Source organism: Phalacrocorax aristotelis, chromosome 3, assembly GCF_949628215.1.
Source record: "Phalacrocorax aristotelis chromosome 3, bGulAri2.1, whole genome shotgun sequence".
NCBI lineage: Eukaryota > Metazoa > Chordata > Aves > Suliformes > Phalacrocoracidae > Phalacrocorax > Phalacrocorax aristotelis.
This window is the reverse complement of record NC_134278.1, coordinates 78,518,975-78,539,708: the sequence shown is the minus strand read 5'-3', so window position 1 is coordinate 78,539,708 and position 20,734 is coordinate 78,518,975. Positions and strand designations below refer to the sequence as shown.

General features: G+C 40.4%; 2 protein-coding genes across 13 annotated transcripts in view; one reads left to right on the top strand and one right to left on the bottom strand.

Annotated features, from left to right (window-relative positions):
- The window catches only part of ASB3 (ankyrin repeat and SOCS box containing 3), a 31,512-nt gene that overhangs the window by 1,852 nt on the left and 8,926 nt on the right, over positions 1-20,734 (top strand). For 8 of the 12 annotated variants that reach the window (XM_075088083.1, XM_075088089.1, XM_075088086.1 and 5 more), the window contains exons 2-6: positions 16,104-16,318; positions 16,695-16,853; positions 18,333-18,445; positions 18,989-19,124; positions 19,895-20,072. In XM_075088083.1, the coding sequence (XP_074944184.1) occupies positions 16,123-16,318; positions 16,695-16,853; positions 18,333-18,445; positions 18,989-19,124; positions 19,895-20,072 (782 nt within the window). In that variant the 5' untranslated portion in view covers positions 16,104-16,122. Of the gene's footprint in view, positions 1-6,049; positions 6,129-15,326; positions 15,409-15,941; positions 16,319-16,694; positions 16,854-18,332; positions 18,446-18,988; positions 19,125-19,894; positions 20,073-20,734 lie in introns of those variants that run through there. The other 4 variants (XM_075088085.1, XM_075088081.1, XM_075088080.1 and 1 more) reach the window with 3 other exon arrangements.
- On the bottom strand, positions 2,246-15,733 carry CHAC2 (ChaC glutathione specific gamma-glutamylcyclotransferase 2). Its single transcript, XM_075088093.1, has 3 exons — positions 15,401-15,733; positions 8,780-8,815; positions 2,246-5,205 (listed from the first exon to the last, which is right to left on the bottom strand). Exons 1-3 carry the CDS (start codon positions 15,533-15,535, stop codon positions 4,822-4,824), a joined length of 555 nt encoding a protein of 184 aa, XP_074944194.1. The 5' UTR covers positions 15,536-15,733; the 3' UTR covers positions 2,246-4,821.

Here is a 20,734-nt window from a genome sequence, read left to right as displayed (position 1 = left end):
TATGCAGAACAGACATACAGAAATAGATCGGGTGGGGGAGCTGTAGTATTCAGGTTTTTTCAACATCCTCAACTCTTAGTTTGAGTAAAGCCTGTATCCACATGCACATCAGAAAGAAGGGGTGGAAGGGATATAAATTAGAGTTAAACATGCTGAACTTCAGGAAATAATGTTATAAAATAGTGATATAATGCTGATGGGGATGCTGCAATCTATTTTGTAACTGTGTTCCTTTAGCTTTTAAGGGTAAGTTCAAAATGTCGGGATTTTTTCTGCTTGTAAGGGGTAAGTTATCAATGATATTTTGAGCAAACAAGTAGATTTTTTTTCCTTATGCTTCTCAGCAAAATTGCATGAAATGTTAAGACTTGCAGAGCTTCTGTTAAGACTGTATGTTTTCCTTTTTTTGCCAGTTGTTAAAGAACTGCAGTATGACACGATGTTATTTTTGCATTTGTGGTGAAAATTGTTTTTTTTACTGAATGTGTTACAGTGATTTTTAAGAATTACCAAATATTGCATTCTTCTGCATGACAAAACTGTACTTCAGTTATCTTTGTGAAGGATTTTCATCAAATATTAGTTTCTGGAAAGCAGCCTAGTCTAGAAGGAATCTTGTCTTTGTGTGCCCTTGTGAAAAAAATTTTGAGAGCGTGACAGTGGGAATAAAGATGTAGTGACACAAAAGTAAGGAAATCATTAACAATTCTTTTTGTGTAGTGAGGGCATGACAGCTTTATTTTGTTTTGAAAAGGTGTGTGACCCTCTAGAGTTCGGTAACTAGTTTATGTGCAAAGCTGTCAAACATAACCAATGGATAAAAGCAAATCGAGGTTTATGTATAGAAAAAAAGAACTATAAGGGTTCTCCCTCTGTGTGTGTGTGTCTCTCTCTCTCTCTCTCTCTCTCTCTCTCTCTCTCTCTCTCGATATATACACATATACCTGAGTGGTCCAGCAGTTTCCAAACTAAAACAGGTTAGGCCAGTCCCATCTGATCTGTGTTGTTTGCTCATCTATGGCTAATAGGGAGCAGCTAAATGGTTGCAGAAAGCAAGACAGAAGTCATTATTGGGGATGCTACAAAGAATCTGGTAATTACACAACATTTTTATTTCCCTTGTCCATGAGTTTTCTTGCATTAAGAAATGCAAATCTGCTTACAGAGTTTTTATGATTAAGTCAGATGACATGTTAATTTTGTCAGTGGCACTCAAAATGGGTATGAAGCGTGCTTATTCTCAAAAGCTAGACAAAATTAACTAAAATGTTACAGATTTAGGTTATAGATTCATCTATTCACAGAAGATGATTGCATATTTGATGACTGTTGCTATCAAATGGTTAATTGACCATGCTAAGGAATATCAGATATTACATAAGCTACTTTTTAGTGTCTGCTTTTTAATTTTAATTCACATTATAGCACAATCAAATCAAACTGTCTTACTGCAGCCTTCGTACAAACCTTACATTTTTTCCTGTAACTTAATATAGGACTTTTATTTGGGAGACTGCAAAATAATTTACAGATCTATCTGCTTTATGTACTGCTCAGTGGTAACCCCTTTCAGCATCATAGGGAGGGTGTGTCTTGACCAACTGCTGGGCAAGTTTGTTTTCCTACAAATGGCCTGTGAAATGTGTGCAGTCACACTAGGGAAGAGTATAGCTGCACACTACTACTACACACTGCTTCCTTTGTGCATGGAAGGACAGAGGTCTGCACTGACTGCTCGGTGGTTTGAGTCTGTGGATCCCACGGAGTAAAATCTGAAAACATGGATCTGACTATTGTTTCCTCAAGCGCTGTTAAGAGGTAGCTTCGTGTGTGTGGTTGTGTAATGAAACTGTATCTAAAATCTCTTATCATTTGCCACAAACTTAGATTTAGTTCTAACCAGTAAAAAAAAAAAAAATTAAGCACATATGGCATATAAAAAGAGTATGTTAGTTTTTTTGTGGTGAGTAACAGATCTGAAAGCATACAGGGCTTTTGTTGGTGATTGAAGCTGTAGGAAGAGTCATGCCTCAAATCCCGTACAGCAAGAACAAATGTACATTTCCTGTGCTTTAATTAATTCCTAATTTCGACACAGTTTAAGACTGCATCATAGTAGCTAGCTCTTATATATTGTTTTTCATCATTAGATCTAACAGTATTTTATAACAAGATGCAATTAAGACACACACGGATGTCCATCCTGATATTTATACACTTTAAATAAACATAACATTTCTGGAAATTTTGTTCTCCAACACCGTTAGTAAATGTGATGCATTTTTATTGTACTGAAGTTGTATGCACAAACTGGAATGTATCGGTACAGATATTATTGCAAGTTTTACGAATCTGGAAAGTAAATGAACCAACAATGTCCTGAATATAATTAAAGATACAAAATGTAGAGCCATACATAATCACAGTGCTCCAACACGGCGCTTAAATGATTATAGAGTTTGAAGGAGGGAATCATCACTGATGTTTTTTCAATCATTAGTGGGCGTAAGCATCCCCTGCCCTGGTTTAAGGAATACAGAGATAAGTCTTTGAGGAAAGACTTTTAAAAAATGCATAGAGTGGACATGCCATTGTACATGTTTTAACTTAACTACAGCTTGCTTAAATCTGAAGTAAGCACAAGAAAGGAGGTGCTGTTGCTGGTTGGGGTTTTTTGAGGGTACTGTTCTTTTCAACACTTAAATATTCTGGAAATAAATCATACCTAACACTTTAGTAAATGTTAACACTTCAGAGTTACTCATTAAGTCAAGGTGATTAAATGCATGCGCAACGGAGCATGTTCATTAATGTTGATTTGGGTGATGGTTATCACTGTCCATCTTTGGTGAGTGGTGTGTGAAGTCATTTGGCTCTGGCTTTGGACTGTCATTATGTCCAGACACCTGGAAGTTCTGATCATACTCCTCTTCTGCTGTACAACTGAATTAGTTGGGGTTGCTTTTCTGCTCAGTTATGTCAATCTTAAACCAGCACAGTGCAGTGGAGAATCAAGACCTCTGAAGGATAGTCCATCAGTTTGCAAGTAACTCGTGTGCACTAATGTAAGAATTGGGCCTCAATACATACGATTATTTTGCTAATACAATCAGAGGATTTGCTTCTGCAGTTTAGAGTAGTCCATCAAGTGATACCCCATTGTGTACTCTTAAAATAGTGGCATTCATCTATTAATAGTAAACAGTAGCTTCTAAAAAACTAATACACTTTCCCCCCTTCCAATGAATTAATGCTTGAGAGATGCCAGAGGCACACTAAAATTATAATCTGGTATGTAAAAAAAGTACAGCTTTCTTGGTTAAATATTTTAAGTGGTCTAGTTATCTCGAGTTTAGGTTCGAATATCCTATTTTCTACTCATTTAGCTGCCTTTCTCAAATGTTTCTTATTAACATTCATTTATGGTCTTGTTGGCTTTTGCAAGTGGCCAAGTGAAACCATAGCAGCTTGTTATTTTGAAAACCCTGATATTTTCAAGCAATTACAAATATAACACAGGAAAATCTAAAGAAGAGAAAGGGACAACCTGTATAGTAGAAACGTACGGGTTTTGCAATTAGCGACGCAAAATATGGGCTTCCAAGCTACTACGAAACACTTATACATTCTCTGTATGAGAAAATGTGACGTTACATGGTGCTTAAAATAGGACCTTTCCTATACGAACATACAAAAATATACTTTGTTAAAAGTTAACAAAAATAACTTAAATGTTTGAGAAGCAAGAAAAGTCCTTGTTGGGACGGAAACTCCATTTGCATCTTTATGTTTTGCATAAAGTAGCCTACGAGCCTAAACTGGTGGCTTTCCAACCCTCTTTGTTTGGATGTCCGTACAACACTGAAAAGAGGGTTCCTTTTGTCTGTGAATCCCTGAAACAGTGGTTGAAAATTACTGGCTTAAAGTCTATCCTCAGAGATTGGTGAATTTTTTAAGAGACGGGGTTACAACAGCATCTAAAGGCAAATAACAAAGATGAGAGTTTCTGAACATTCTTGCTGCATTGTGACTTCAAGTCATACTCTTGGCTAATTTTAACATTTTGGCCTTATTCTTTATATTAATCCTAAAAAATGAAATGAGGCACTGATACGTTATGGCTTGTTTGTGTCAAAGTACCCTGTGCTTTGGTTTTCAGGGGCTTGACATAATGAGCCAAGGGAAAGAATTATTTCCTTGACAACGAAATGGTTTAGCCTCTGCGTTTAAGGACAAACTCATATGTAAAGGGTAAGATGACTAATTCAGTCTAACAACTTCATTTCGGTGAAGTTGAACATTGATGATATAAATGTTCTACTATGCATTTACTATGCAATTTACAACAACTACTTAACATTTATCTCTTTAGCTGCACTGAGCTCCACGCCTGTGGTCTTGAATCCGAAAGAGCTATCGCTTAAATCAGTGGGAGTTGTCTCTGAATGCAGATTTGGATCTTAAAAAGATTCTAAAGAATTATTTTAAACCTGAAATAATAATAATATTTAAAAAAATCTTCAAACTAAGAGAAGCTTGAGTGGTTCTCTTGAGGTTTTTCATAAAGATGTAGTCTTTGGCTAAAAACCCAATATACCAAATTCAAACCTAAAACACTTCCCCTGCTCCCCCTTCTATAGATTCCTGAAAGAATGAGTTTTGTAACAGTATGTTTTAATGGCCAACTACTATTTTGAATGCAATATTAAAATAAATAAGATAGCATGGTGCACAGAAGTGTGCCTCCAAGTGATATACCCGTTGTGCAACGAAACCGTTCCTCTGAAGATGAAGCAAGATCATTAACAGTAAGAAGTTATTTTACAGACAATTTAGGTTTTGATGCTTTTCCAAGAGTTCCTTTACTAGTTTCTCTAAGGAGAAAAGATGCTCATCTACATCTTCTGGTACGAGATTTCTGATAGAATTAGCAAGTTCAAACAGGTATTCTGTGTTTCTTCCACTAGGACCAACCGCATTAAAAATCTGTTCAGCAATTTCTTCCAGAGGTGCTGGACCGAGGTAGTTAGGGTTGTCACAGGTTCCAATGTATAACAATACATCAAACGGTTTTACTGATGAGTCTTTGGGATAGAAAATGACAGTTGTAGTCCTGTAGCCTCCTTTCTCTCTGAAGTCCAGGTATGCCTTCACTTCACATTCTTGTCCAGCTGGCAATCTGTAAGCAACACCCCATACACACCCCTGTTGAAGGACATAGAAAAGAAAATCCAAGCAGTGTTCATAAAGACACTCACAAATTAATGTATTTCTATTGTATTTAGGCAAAACTCTTAAAAAAAAAAATTTCTTCCATTTTCAGTCTTTTTATCGCTATTTATCATACTGTTTGTAGGAGTCCCAAATTAAAAGAGTGTTTTCTTTAGGAAATCTTCAGTCAAAATGGTAATCATGCAGACTGATCATCCATTTCCTTGCTAATACTGAGGCCTTTCTTATAAACAATTTCTTGTTGCAATTAAGTTTGAAGTAGTAAATAGCCTTGGCAGGGGCAGCTAAGGAGCTGGCAGAAAGGATACAAAATATCTTCCTGACCTCAGAAAATTTGTACCTGAAAATTAAAATTTTAAATGGTGCCAAATTCAAAGTAATTTTGATCAGATCCTTTCTCTGTTTAGCTGCGGTTTCATTTCTAAGGACCTGGGTGTCACATCTGTTACATGTACTTGGAGGGATGAGTGTAGTAATGTTACTGCACCAAAACTGAACCGGAGAAGAAAAAGATGACAGATTAAACTTCATTTTGCACAAATAAACGTGGCATATCCAGCACCTCAGCAAACATGGTTAGGATAAATCTCATTACCATCTTTGAGAACCTGAATGTTTCTTCATCCTCGTCACAGATAAAATCTCTGAAAAGGTATTTAACTGTGGTGTGAATTAGTGATACTCCCTTACCAAGTTTTATATAAGCAAATCAGCGAGATCTGTGTAGGGATTGATTTGCATGGGGCTTTGTTTTGAAGTAGCACAGAAAAATGATGATGGTCTGCTACCACTAAGGGCTACATACTGTCTCTTACAGGTGCTGTTTAAAAATAAACGGTGGTCTGTTTTGTCTGCCGGCAACATCAAAGGTCGATTCTTCCTGCAGCTAAGTAGATGTATGTATCAGTGCTACAGTAATGATGTCAAAGCAATTAACATTTTAGGTTTTCCCCCCTAAAAGGGGATCTTAGTATTTAGTCATGATATCAGATGATGCTGGGGTGGCGGTGTTGATTGACGAGTGTTGAATTTTGCAGTCAGGCTATGTGCTGGTCAAAGGCTTTTTATTTAAAAAAAATTAATTGGGAGTGATTTTCTATTGCAGCCTTTGTAGATGGTTACAGTGTTTGATGTGCTGTGGCCAGGAACAGCACTAACAAGTACAGAAAGGGGTTCCTTGCCTTCCCTCAGCCATCTGGAATGCGGGTCCCCTCCAGCTGTCTGTAGGAAACATGTTAGTTTTAAAAACAGCCGCCTCTGTGTGTGGTACTCTCTCGAGTAAAATCTGCCATTCAGGCCTGCGTTGGTGTTGATAGGAAAATATATATGGGTATGGCGGAGATGAGGATGTAAAGCAGACATGTTAAGTGTTACTGCTACTTAGTTCAGTTTTCAGTATAGAGGATTCCTATTTCAGATGATGGAAAATCATAATCCAGAAATCTGACAAGGAGTGTGATACTCTTTTTCTGTGTGGTCTGAACTGGCAAAGAAATTCAGATGGAGCAAGTTAAAATAACACTCTAAACTAGATGTTTCCACGCTGCACTTTATGCATCTCTAGTGAAAAAGGACCACAGGCTCGCTCAGACCTGGGGGCTGGTGCTGCCAGTAAAAGGAGCACTGCTGTTGTCACCACAGTACTTGGTATCTGCGTGCAGGGGAACAATTGCTAGTCTGCTAAAATACCTTCAAAATAAGGTTACCTTTTTAAACTGCAGAATGAGAAACTGAAATTAAAGCAAATGACTTGTCATATCATTTGATGTTTATGTGTAAAGTGTGATTATTTGGCCACACCAGATTCTGGAGAAGAGGGAAAAAACCCCAACCAAGCAAAACCGGTTTGCTAAGGGGGGGAAAAGTTTCTATGGTAACAAATAAGTTTGCTTAACAATACAAACTGAGTGACAACAAACATAAGCATTCTTTGTCTATATAGGCGTCTGTGTAACATAATGGTACCCAGCAGTACAGTGATGCAGGGAAAAAAACCTTACTAGAAAGGTACAGAAAATCACAATGAGAGAGAGTGCATTGCATTTTGCTGGTTTTGCTAACTGCAAAAAACAGTTGAAGTTTTCGATTACTGCTAAACTTACCTCTCTGTGGCTGCTATTTCAGGAAAATAGATCAGTAAGACAGCAGTATCATAACAGTATAGGTAAAGGACCGTAAATAAAAACTAACTACTACCAAAATACCCATCCTCTTGTGTCTTACGACCTTGTGTCTTGTGGCCTTGCTCTCCCTCTGCTTCCATGCCATCCTTTCTTCCCTCCAGACTCTCTGGAGGCACTAATGCGTGTAGGGGTTCCCTTGATACAAAAATTTGCGGATACTATCTTTCAAAGTCCGAACCTCCCCGTAAGAGGAAGCGGAGTATCCAGAAAGTTCCCGAAATAAAACTCAATAGCAACAAAGTCACTATTAAGCAGGCATCCTTTATTACAGCGCTGGGCAGCACTGGGGATTGATCCACCATGAGTGCTCCAGTGATTCAGTAAACTTCTAAAGATTATATACTATAAAGTCATACATATTAATGAGATTCACGAGGATTCATTAACATATGTAAAAGCTCAAGCTGCATGCATAGTTGTCCTTTTAGTGGTCTTTGGGAGTCCTCCAGTGGTCTCTGATGGTCTTCCTCACCTGTCCGCTGGCTGAACTTTGGGTTTCCTTTGCCCATATATAGTCATTGAATGAGCTCCTCGGTCCTTTAGCCTTGGACTGTCACAAGGGGTTGATTTAAACTAGTTCCTCGAGTGCTTATCTCGGCACTGATGTCCTGAGTCTCTGTTATCAATGAATTTACGAGCTTATTCACTATCTTTTTAATCCTGTCTGGCACCAAGTTGCATTCTTCAAAACCCTGAAACTATCTTTGCAAGGGAGGAAACCACAAGAGAACAAGGATGCTTACAATAAGGACTAAGTCAAGGACTGTCAGGGGTTTAGTTCTTTCAAATGGTAGATTTGGGCCAATGACCCAAGCTAGCTCTAAACAGGAGCTGATTTCAAAATATTACGTAGAAACCAAAAGCACTGTTGTGGCACTTAATTCCTTAAGCGTTTTATCTGTGTAGGAAAAAAATAAAGCAAAAGTATCTCCTTTTTTATCACTGCAATGTAATCTTGATTTGTTTCAGATTTTACTTTGTGAGGGCAAGATTGTAGTTGTGACACAGCATCTGAAGTCAACTCTTGGCATATCGTCAGCACTATACATATGCTGGAAGTAAAATTCTGCACCTTGTAACTGGATAGCTGACGTGACTATTCCAGAAAATTTTTTAAAATACATCTTTGGTAATAACAGACCCAAACTACTTCCAGTTTCTTAGTTGAGATTTGATCATTTACTTGAAAGAGTCAAGGGTCATTGGTGTAACTCCAAGAAATTTTGAGAGAACTTTTCATTGCACTAAATATAACTCAAATTATTTGCTTGTAGAAAAGCAAAAATTAATAGAGACTTACTACACAGGCTGGGAATGCAACAGGACATTCTGTACATGACAGAGACAGAACAGGAGTACTATACCTCAGGATCTTCAACCAGAGTCACAACTCTTCCAGGCTAAAATTAAAAAAAAAAAAAAAAATCATAGCTCAGTTAGAGGCTTTTACCCTAAATCATGAGCAAAACCAAAACAAAACAGGAAAAAACCCAAATGAAAAGTAATGAAGGGGTCAGAGAACAAATCCAGGACAATCTTAATAAGGTCTGTTTCTTTGAGATCCAGCATAAATATTTTCTGATAATAACTTTTGATAAACAGTGATAAACAAAATGTTAAATTCTGAGCAGAAAGTGTCTACATCAAAGTTAAATTAAGGGCAGTCATAAACAAGGAGGTTTTGAATGTCCTTGCTCTGTGTGTGCTGTCCAGACTCAGTTCTAATCCTGTTTAAAATTATGACAATAATTCCTTAATGTTAAAACCATCCTCCAGGAGTGCACCTTCCTCAGTTGTGTTGCTTCTCTGAAGTGCTATGCGATTTTTTTTTTTTAATCTCTGAAGTGAAAATGAGGTGAACCTCTCATTTGTATTCAAAAAGTTTATGCCCAGGCATGGAAAATAACGCAATGTAGAAATCTAGCTTGTGTAGAACTAAGCAAGATATTGCCACTTCTGGCTTGGTTTGCGCTAACGGGATTTTTAGAAAATGTTAATTACATGCTATGTCACATGGCAACTCCTAGGTTTATAAGCTCCTAGCTAACTAGATGTTTTTGAAAACAGATACCAAAGAAATCTGCTAGTCATTTTTAGTAAGCACTGTGTTAGCACCACGTTATTCAAGGTTGAAAAAAGTTTATTGTGCAAAGGACTATTTACCCCCTTCTTTTCCCTCTAATAGCTCATTCTTGCTTACTGGGCAGATGGAGAATACCTCGGCAAGGGCTTATTTTACCAATTAGTTACTTCTTGCAGGAAAAGTAAGAATCCAGTTTGTAAACACTGAAAAGAAAATTGTAGAAATTTGTTGTATAACCTGGACAATAAAATTTTAAAACATAAAACCCTATGGAGAACTACATCTGTAGTTTAAAATTGCTAATTTTCAGATCAAATTAGTGTACAAGTGTCTTTGATTAGAGCTAAGGGAAAGCAGAGGTACTAGCATTTGTTCAGTTTTAGCGTAGGATAGAAATCCATTCTAGCAGGAGTTAGATAGTCTGCAGTTGATGTACTTGGATGTGTGCCTTTCACATAGTCTTTGCTAACTTTGAGTCTTGGGCTACTACATTTCAGTCTTGTTATGACTCATCACTAATAGTTTCATTGACGTGTCGATGCTTTTCTGTTTGATAAGCCTGTACTTGGGTTTGTCCCCCGGACAGTAACAGCGCAGGGTTTTCTCCTGCAGAGAGTCACTGGCAAGCCACGCGTTCTTTTGGTAACAAGCCAAATATGAAACCTAGTTTTTGCAGAGCACTTTATAGATACCATCAACTGTAGATATTACTGATTCACTGTCAGATCTTTTATAATCTTAAAGGCTGTTTATTTATAAGCTCTGAGGCGCTGTGGTTTTTTTATTTTTATGCCAGTTGTCTCCCAGCATCAGCCATTTATTCCTGATCTGACTGATAAAATAAGGCAACAAACCTAAATAAATCCTAAATGATGACTATTTACGTACTTAAACAAGTCTATTGCCATGATAACTTAGGTGTTCCTTTTGGGAAGTTTCTTCTGTAGCTGTTAATAGTTCCCTGACTTGTGTACTCAATACTGATTGCTAAGATGTTGTAAATTACAAATTAAAGAGACGTTCTGTGGTGGGAAACAACTTTCTATTACCAGGAATGCCTGTAACTGAAGCTTACATATTAAGTCAAACTAGTACTGAAGAGTACTAATCTTCAGATCGGTTGTGCGATGAAAGATCGATCTGTTTGTCTAGGGAAGGACAGGATATTTATCATGTTGGTTTGCAGAGTCCTTGTCTTGCATGGAACTACCTAAAAGAAACACCATTAAGAAACCGTGGGTATTACCTCTGCTAGCTAAGTAAAGAAAATAACACATCTATAAAGGACCGGCTGTGTAGTATAAACCAAAACCACTTTTGTCATGCCCGAGTACTGGCAAGGGCAAATGTGAATGATCCCCTAAATCAGGTGTCTTCAAGGGATTTGTGTCAGTTCTGTGCCGCCTACTGCCAGGAGGGCTGACAAAGGCAGCCTTCTGTTGGGTCGCACTGGAGCAGCAGCGTGGTCTGCAGCCGTGTGGGAATCTTCTACAGCATATGTAGTGCTAAGGGCCATTGCCCCTCTGAATCACAAGGGAAGCTGTTGCAGAAAATTAAATACATGTTATTTCAGCTCTTAGCGTTGTGTTTCACTTCAAGCACTCAGGCGTACTCTTGTCTTAGAGTGCACGTGAGGGAGGTTCTTCTAGGTTTCACTATCATGGGCTCAGTAAAAGAGGAAAATAGCATTAGCATGGCACAGAGTCTGTGCTAAAGTCTGCGACGCTCTCCTGGCATGGGAGCTTTGTCTGAGTGGAGATAAAGCTCCTCAGGCTAGTCCTGGGGTCTAGCTGATGTGTGCTATGAAATAGCGGGGTAAACTGAAATAAGATCTTCCACTGTTAAGATTGTTTTCGTTGGTACCATAAACTGCTCAGTTACTAAAATTACTAAATGTAATTACTAATAGAGGAATCAATCTTTGCATCTGGATATGAAATAAGATGGAATAAAAGGGCATATGACCTTAGGAATAATTTTAGCGTGATTACCTCTGAAGTTTTTTCAGAAAGGGAGGTGTAAGTTTGCTAGTAAGTAGGAATGTAATAAGCATAGTCATTTCTACTTCCTTTTCCAGTGGCCCATGATGGTGTAACAGGAGCCTGTCTATCTGTCCTCTCTGCTATAGCCCCCTCGCTGGCAGCCGTTCAGCAGGAAGAAACCGCCAGGGTAAATCAGGGCATCTTGGATGTGGGAAGGCACCTCTGGAGATCCTCTGGTCCAACCTCCTTTTTATTTCATTTCACCTTTAATAGACTAAAAGCCCTTCATTATCTTAAAATGACTTAACCTTAAGCTGACCCAGTAATTCTATGCATCCAGAAACTCAGAGAGTTTTCTGTTTGGACACTGGACAGTGGCAGCAGACAGCTGGAGTTAGGCTAAGCATGTCACCAAGCTTCCCCGGGTTTTTGTCTAAGCACAGTGGAGGGCCAGGACCAAAGCCAGTCTTTGGCAGAGCCAGAACTGAGATTCCCCAAACGTCAGACCTGTCAGTGTGCCGTGCAGTCAAGTGAGGACCCGCGCTGGATCAAGGAGAGCGGCTGAAGCAAGCGGTCCAAAGCGGGAAGGAGGAGGACTGTAAGGGAGAGGCCACCAAACTTCACTGTTTTGGCAGCAGCAAGCTATTAGTTTGGTTCAAACCATATTGTGGGGATAATGGCTTCAACCCTTGAACGCACTTACATTTCCATGCTGTTCTGTGCAAAACCGAAGCCCCAGACTTCAACGTTTATGTGAATCATGCGGGTTTGCATTTCTGATGCCATTTTTTTCTGAAGCTTGCACTAAGGAATTTGAATTCACCATTTATGAGAACTTTTTTATTACTTATTTATATCTTCTAAGCCAGCAGCATTTTCTTCAGGGAACACTGTTATTGCCTGGTAAAACTGAAGCTGCTTTAATGTACAATTTGGAATAATCCTCTTTTTAAATAATCTTCTTTTTAACTACAGCTATGTGTAAGTTGCTGTATATTTTTCAAGAAATGGTTATTCCTTTTTTTGCATTCTCAATCTGGTCTAACAAAATTTTTTTTCCACTTTAACATCCCATAAACTGTAAAATATGGCCCCATGATTAAACAGCCATTTATAACTAGTTAACCCTCTTATTACAGTATGAGTTGAGCAGTTCAAAGTACGAGTACAAGGTCAACTGAGTTTTGCGCTAAAAGTTTGCAGCTGTTGTAGGTAAAAGTGCTCTGTATGTTTTTGTTGCGGTGACCATGGAATGTTGGAGCAACCAGTGTTTTCAGGAGAGGGTTTTTTAACTTGTTGGCTCCTGGTTTATTGCTGTTCTTTAAAATGTGCTAGTAGTGAAGGACCAGATTTGCTTGCAGATGTCATTCATCTCTGATGTCAAGGACTGTAAAGGTTTTACAGCAGAGCATTGGGCCTGGTGAAAGGGGAGGTCCCAGCTGTGTGTTTTCTCAGTGTGCGCCGAGGGAGCCTTTTTGCCTTGCAAGCAGGAGTAACAACTCACAGACTGCAGGAATGCAAAAAGGCATTAACTGGTTGATGCTGAGAAAAAGTAGATTTTGTTAATGCTAAGTGGTTTATATAAAATATAAAATAAAATGCATTAGCCAGTTTACATAAATAATGACCTGTGCCCTCAGTCTGTCCAAACAAGCATCTAAATAGAAACAGAACAAAGGGTGGGCTTGTATGTGGGGTTTTTGTTGTTGTTGTTTTAAGGCTGTGCATGCCTGCAGGTTATGGTTCTGGGTATGATCTTGACTAGGGCAGAAACACAGAAGTCTAAGCTCCTTGGAACCAAATATATGCCAGTGGGTAGTAACCTGGCACGGCCATTTTGCAAGGTTTCCAAGATCTGCACCAAGAGAGTCACCCAGAGTATTCCCCTGAATTTCAGCTAGCCCGGCCGAAGGTCACCAAGGATACTTGCAAAAAGGAAGTAAAACTGGCTGGTATGGGTTTTATTTCTTTCTGAAGCCCCAAGAGTAAGACTTCATCTGTTAAGCGATTTAGGTTTTTTAAATGATTCTTTTTTTTGAAGCCCAGCTTCCTAAGAAGGGGAGGCTGATGGGATCACACTCTCTTTATGCCCCACCCTAACAACTCTTCCATGTGCTTTTCAATTCATCCCAATTCAAGAGAAGAATAGAAATGTGCCAATGCTCATACAAACAAAATCTTTGAAAAGGGATGACTGGTAGATGAGAAATTAGCGTTTCCACTGAGAAAGCGACCGATAGCTGTCCAGTCAGCAGACCTAACCGAACCAGCCGCAGGGCATGCTGCATCTCTCCAGCCAGGTGAGGTGGCGGCTGAGAGCAGGGCAGGTTTGGAGACAGGAATTGTGCGTGTGACAGCACGTAAGCCGGGTGACAAAGCTAGGCTTTACACCTGATCTTAAAAACAACGTGGCAAAGCGTTCTGGGGCTCGAGTTCAGAACCGGGACAGCTGCATTTGCACTGTGCTGCTCCAACCTGAAAAACATGCCTGCCGAGTCCGCTCGCACGTGATTTGTTTCTTTGCAGTGATTTTTTTTATTTTTAAATACTAGATGCCCTGCTCGTGCTAGTACCTGAAGTGTGGCGATTTGCCTTGTGGAAAAGTAAATGCAAGGTGGTGGAGGGGTTGTATTATCTTTAAGTACTGTGCAAGTTATTTTCTGGTGTTTCAGGTTCTAACTTGTGCTGTTTAGAGCTAGGTGAAAATGTCTTCCTTGCTACGTGTTTTATTTTTAAAAAGAATCCTCACACCTTTTCTGGAGGAGCTCTTTTAAAGCCATACTCCAGTTTTAGAGTGGAGTTACCAGGGTGCAGGTTAGATGACTGCTGTAGGGAGCATCAGGAAAAGGTACTTTCATGATACAAAACCAGCATTCAAAGTAGATAAAACTTTGGAGAGCTGTAGGCAAGTATCAATTTCTATACATTTATGATCGGTTTGCATTTCTGATGGCCAAAGCGTGAGCAGCATCTGCAGCCGTAAATAACAGTCCTGCCACATCAAAGTCATTCATCTAACTCGCTGGGTGCTTCTGGGACCTATTGTTTCTTTAACGTTTGTTGAGCTATTTAGAATTATATAAGGGTGATAGCCCTTCTATGGGGAGGGTGGTACACGCTTTCAAAGCAGAGTAAGACTCTTGTTATTCTCACTCCTGTGGCTTAAAATTACATATGTTCGCATGACCTTGGGAATGCTGGCTTCTGGAATTTTAGTTTCTTGGTGGCTTTTTTTTAATACCCTCTCTTCTGTGAACAGTAAATATTTCCTCCTCTATGAGTTTTCATTTGAAAGTTAAAAAAAAAAAAGCTGAAAAACAGTGAGGTGGTTACTCAGAGCAACGCTTCTGGTTTTTACTTATTAACCAGCCTTTCTCGTCCAAGCCTGACACCCACGCTGAGGTGTTTCCCCGTAGTTATTTAGGTTGCTGTCTGTAATAGCTGGGTTCTTTCTGAGCTATTAAGGTGGACTGATGGTTATTTTTGTTGCTGCTGTTCTCCTCTTTGAAGTTACGTTGTTTGTTCGGGTGGTTGGTTTGTTTTTTTTTAATTGATAGTACGGAAGAAAACGAATTCCTGAGCTTGAGGAAATACTTCTCGCCACGCCGAAATAAATGAGAAGTCAAAGTAGAAGCACTTAACATCGTTGCTGTGCAGGAGGAGAGCGGCGTGCGGGGCGCCAGCAAGCATCGGCTTGCCGTTACGATGCCCTTTAAGGGAGAAGCAGGGGTGGCGGGGTCCCCGGCAGTCGGGGGGAGGCCCGGGAGGGAGGGAAGGCCGCCGGTGATGGCGGTCCCCCCCCCCGGCGGGAGGCCGAGGCCCGCCCGCCCCGCCGCCGCGGTGAGGGGCCGCGCTGCCGGGCCCGCCCGCCCGCCTCCCCCGCCAGGCCCGCCGCCGCCGCCCGGGGAGCGCCGCCTCACCTTGCCTGGTACGCCGCGGTGGTCGGTGCTGCCCTGCCAGAAGCGGCGGCTGTAACCCAGGATGCGTCCCACCATCTTCTCCTCGTAGGGGAAATCCACCTTCCAGATGAGGGAGCCGTAGCCGAAGACCCACATGGCTGACCGACTGCCGGGCGGCCCGGCCCGGCCCGGCCGCCGCGGGCCTGCGCACTGCCGGCGGGGCGGCCCCGCCGGCGGCGGCGGCCAGCGGGCTGCCCTCTGCCCGGCTGCCGCGGGGGGCGGCGGGGCCTGTCGCCGAGGGGTTGTCGGGGCCTGCCCCCGGAGGGCCGCCGGCCACGGGGCTTCGGCACCGGCCACGGGGCTTCGGCACAGCCCCGGGGCGGCCCCGGTCCCGCGGGGTGCCCGTGCGAGCCCCTCCGGGGTTCGCCTTTACGGCTGCGTCGGGCGGCCCAGCAAAAAGAGATCTCCTCCCCTCGCTAGCCGTGCCTCCCAGGGGGCTGCTGCGGGGGAGCAATCAGCCCCCCAAAACTCCTTAAACAAACGCCTTCCCCCCAAAAAACACAACCCAACAAAAGCACCTGAAAAAAAAAAAAAGCCCAACCCAAACAACCCGTAGACATATTTCACACTAACAGACGTGTCTTTTTTTTTTTTTTTTTTTTTTTTTTTTTTTTTACTTTTCCCCTCTACCCTTCCCTTTTCCCCCCTCCACTTCCTCCCGCAGACTGTGCTTGTACACAAGGATGGATTTCACGGAGGCCTATTCCGATCGATGCTCTGCTGTGGGGCTTGCAGCCAGAGAAGGAAATGTTAAAATGCTGAGGAAACTAATTAAGCAGGGATACAGCATTGATGTGCCAGATAATAGGGGGTGGGTGCCAATCCATGAAGCAGCAGCTCACAATTCAGGTGAATGTCTGAGACTGCTAATTCGTGCAGGTAAGGAAAATCTGATGTGAAATAATGCGATTTTTAAACTCCCCTGCAATATAAAACATAAATAGGTTTCTCTTTTCATATTCTTACTTGTTTTGTAAATCTCTGTGTAGTTTCATAGACACTGACTAGCTATGGTAAAGGGAAATCGGCATGTTGTAGTCTGTGAATGACATTTGATTTTACTTTGTCTTCTCTGTCCAAGGCAGGTGTCTGTGTAGGGCTAGCAATAACTGACACTGCTGTTTGAAAGAGCTGATAACAGCACCGTTCATAGATATGCTGTAGGCCACACGCTTCACATAACTCTGTTATTTTAAGAAAGTAACTGCATTTTGTAATTTACTGCCAAGTATGCCCTTGTTATTCTCATTTGTAGCTCCATCTGATGACTACAGAAATTCAAAGACGTTTGAAGGGACATCTGCGCTGCACCTTTCAGCACGCCACGGGTCTTTGGAAAGCATTCGTGTCCTTTTGGAAGCTGGGGCTGACCCCAATGAAGTTACCACTGAAGCAACCACCCCACTGTTCCTAGGTGACTCAAGCTTTCTTGAAACCTCAGAGCAGCTGATGAGCGGGGAATAGCTTATTCACTGAGTTTGAACTCACCCAAGTCCATTCAGTGCCTGTTGTGTTTCATGTTTTTCTAGCCTAGAAGCTAGGCTTTAGGCTCAGAGATGGAGTGGGAGATTACTTTTTATTTATGGGTAAACCTGCTTCAGACTGTGTTTTAAAACAAAAAAAAATTGGTTTTTTGCATCACCTTTTGTTTCTTTCTAGCACAGAAAAGGTCTAGGAGGAGTTATAGGATTCCATCTGTATGAGGGTGTTTCAAGTCTCTTTTTTAATTCCTCCCTACTTCTAATGTGAAAAGGCCTCTTATTTTTGCAATTCCTAGTGTAGCAATTAAGGTCCATTATTTTAGTATTTTTTCTATGATTTATATTTGACATAATAAAATGCTTAAAACTTCTGCTCTGGTGAATCCTTAGAGTCTAAATCACTTGATTACATATGCTTACTGTTTTACTCGCCTCCGTACCCAGGCAAACATCATGGCTGCCGCATTATCTTTGTTTACAAGTCTGTCTACATTTTATTTTTAAGCAACTAAATAGCTTATTTGCTTAGAACAATTGCTAACAGGTAGCACTTGTAGGGGAATCCATTACTAAAAGCACACTGGATAATGATAATAAACACTGTATAAGTGCTTACATAGATTAGACAGGACCAAGGAACAGTCCTGGGACTGCGTATCTGAAAGATTTTTAAAAGAAAAAGTTTGTGGTCAGGTTAGTCCAGAGTGTATAATGGGGTTATGGCACAGCTCGGTGTTGGGCATTGAGTACTACAAGCCAGAGGCACTCCTTTGGCGAGCCCCTGCGCTGATACTCTAAAAATTATTCCATCAGTAGCAACTATTTGCAGGCAGTTTATCACCTTATCAAGCTTTTGTGGTCACACAGAAAATGCACCTTGGTAGAACTGCTGTTGGCGAAAACTTGAGGGTCAGTCAGGATGCTAAAGAAAGCTTTGTCAATGAATGCATCAGCACAAATTAACTATATATTATAGAGCAATTTTATACGTAGGTGTTTAGAACAGTTTTAAACTTTGGGGAAATCTGTTGTAAGATAGCCACTGGGCTTCACAAGTTTGGGAGGCTGTTGCAGCCGTCATGCCGTTAAATGCCAGCTGCAGAATTGTCTCTGTGCTCTGTGGGAAAGAGGGAGGAGAGAAACTTGCTTTTGTTATCTGTGTTAGTGCAGCGTAGATGGAATTTTAACAAGTCTAACTAAATTTTTTCTGGATAGATTTCCCTTCCCTGAATCTGTTTTGGGGGTGTAAATGTAAAAGGCAAGTAAACATATATAAGGCAAGTTTAAAATAATTATGATTATTGCGTCAGGAATTTAGCGGTGAGACCATTTGAATTTTTTGATGACTTCTTTAAATCCAGTTAATAGGAATTTATTTTCTTCTTTTTTTTTTTTTACTGTTTTATTTGAAGCTGTTGAAAATGGACACGCAGATGTCGTAAAGTTTCTGCTCCAACACGGAGCAAATGTTAAAGGACCTCATTCTTGGTCTGGATGGAATTCTTTGCACCAAGCTTCTTTCCAGGTAACTTGTGTATCATGTAATTTCCATGTAACTGGTGCATCCTGAGTGATAATTTACCCTTTTCTTTGCCTTTTTTATCAGGTAATTTTTCCTAACCTACCCTTGCAGGCTGTCTAATTGCTGAAGGGCTTGCAGTGCACAGAAGAGTGTATCTGAAACTGCATGAGATGTTGATGCTGGGAAGCAATAATTATTGTGCACACATTATATTTGGGAAGTGAATCTCTTAAAAGATTTTTTTGAGAGAGTTCTGTCTAGTGTCTCATCATCAGTGAGATGATGGCCTGTTTCCAGAATAGGTCATGCTAGCTTAATGGTTCTAATAAACTAATTTAATTTCCATTTGTACGTATCCTGTAAATGAGCAAATGTGAAAAATTAAAATAAACTTGTCTCATTTTTTCTGCGATTAATTTTTCAGTACATCTTTAGAATATTGAATATATTGCTGTTTTTCTTATTTCTGTTTGGAATGTGTGGGAAAAGTAGATTATGACGATTCCCCACTTTTTTGTTGGTTAAGAATAAAAATATTTATTTCAGGGATGCACTGAGATAATGGAAATACTCCTGGAGGAAGGGGCAAGCAAGGAATGTAAGGACGACTTCGGAATTACACCTTTGTTTGTTGCTGCTCAGTATGGAAAGCTGGAGAGTTTAAGACTGCTTGTATCCCATGGTAATAGCGATCGTTCATTTAGCTTCATTGTTCTTAAACTTGCATCGGCGTGTCAGTAGATATAATTTTAGTTCTACATTTGCACTTCAAATTTGGGTGGTTTTAATGTAATTTTTATTTGCAGATGGGTATGCAAAACCATCTTAATTGCTTAAATCTTGTTTCAGTAATTTAATATCATTTGCAGCAGGGGATGGTAGGAAATAAATCAAAATGCTGAAGAGATTATGGTTCATCAGGGCCTTCAAGAAGCCCTCAGTAACACAGCATTAGTGGTCTGATTTTTATGATATTGCTCTCGTAACAGGATATTGTTCAGGCTAAGTGAAGATGTCTCGCTGAGGTCATAAAGTGACAGCAACGGTTTCATTCACATAATGATCAAGTTGTGTATGTCTAAGGGCAGGTGACCTTACAACCGAAACTAATTGCCATAGTTATGAAGCCTGAGGGTGCCATGACCCGAGGAGAGAAATCACACTAACTGACCTACCAATACGTGGGAAGAGTCTCAAAAAAATAATTGTGCTCAAAAGATGTCCTAGCCCACTGCTTTTCCTCCAGCATGTTTATCTCATGTTGGGCTGATCTTTGACAGAGTTCATGTTCAGCACTGTTTAAAAAGTTAGCAACGAGCTAGTAATTGTTTCTTTATTGCTGTGGAAAAAGTGTTGTGTTGTGAAGTCCCTCTGTGGAAACCAATTACTGATTAATTTGTGTTTATTTTGTGTGGTGTAGTGGTGATTAAAGTATTGGCATTTTTTTGTCAGGGGCAGACGTGAACTCTCAAGCCAAGGACAGAGCCACTCCCCTTCTGATTGCTGCACAGGAGGGCCACACAGAATGTGTGGAACTGCTGCTGTCAGAAGGGGCAAATCCAAATCTCTACTGCAACGAGGATAACTGGCAGTTACCTATTCACGCAGCGGCTGAAATGGGCCATAAAAAGTAGGTGAATTACAAAGATGTTTAGGCAGAAGCTTCTGGTGATAAACACCTAATCGACAAAGAGGATATTCAGCTCTAAAGGAAAGAAAAATGAGTTCTCGAGCTGAGTTTTAGTTTAGAATTTCTAATTGTTTTCCTATTTTAAATGTCTGTTAGTAGTTCCAGTAACGTGAACAACTGTTTTGAATTCGGCATCTAAGCTGGGTCTGATTGACATCCTAATGGGTTTAGAGAGGTTTCTGCAGTGCTGAATCAGATGCCAATTCACTCAATAGCCATATTACTTTTACATTTGAAAACATAAATAACAATAGCATATGCTTCATACATTAATTGAAATAATTGGAATTATAATCCTGACCATTATGTAGCAGAAGTAATCATATGCAAATAATGAATTAGCTGAACCAGCCAGAAAATCAAAGCCACAAAACAGTTCCTTAATCCTTCCGGAAACACATTTCTAGCTTTGCCCGATCCTAGTGATGTAAATTGCATTCGCAGCAGAAAACCCAGAGAGGAAGGAGGTTCCCAGGGTAGCAGGCCATCAGGGAGAAGTATCTCTCAGGAACCCCATGGCTCACACGTGTGTAACAGCATTTAAAATCAGATATGTTAATGGTAATACTAATTGCAAAATTATTAGCAGAAGCTTGATCTTA

Bases quoted from the DNA above. Each gene is read 5' to 3' on its own strand.
- CHAC2 (XM_075088093.1), bottom strand. From the start codon at position 15,535: ATGTGGGTCTTCGGCTACGGCTCCCTCATCTGGAAGGTGGATTTCCCC. The intron at 8,816-15,400 runs GTGAGGCGGCGC...TTTTAATTTTAG, and splicing joins ACCGCGGCGTACCAGGCAAG to CCTGGAAGAGTTGTGACTCT. The intron at 5,206-8,779 runs GTATAGTACTCC...GTCCTTCAACAG, and splicing joins CTCTGGTTGAAGATCCTGAG to GGGTGTGTATGGGGTGTTGC.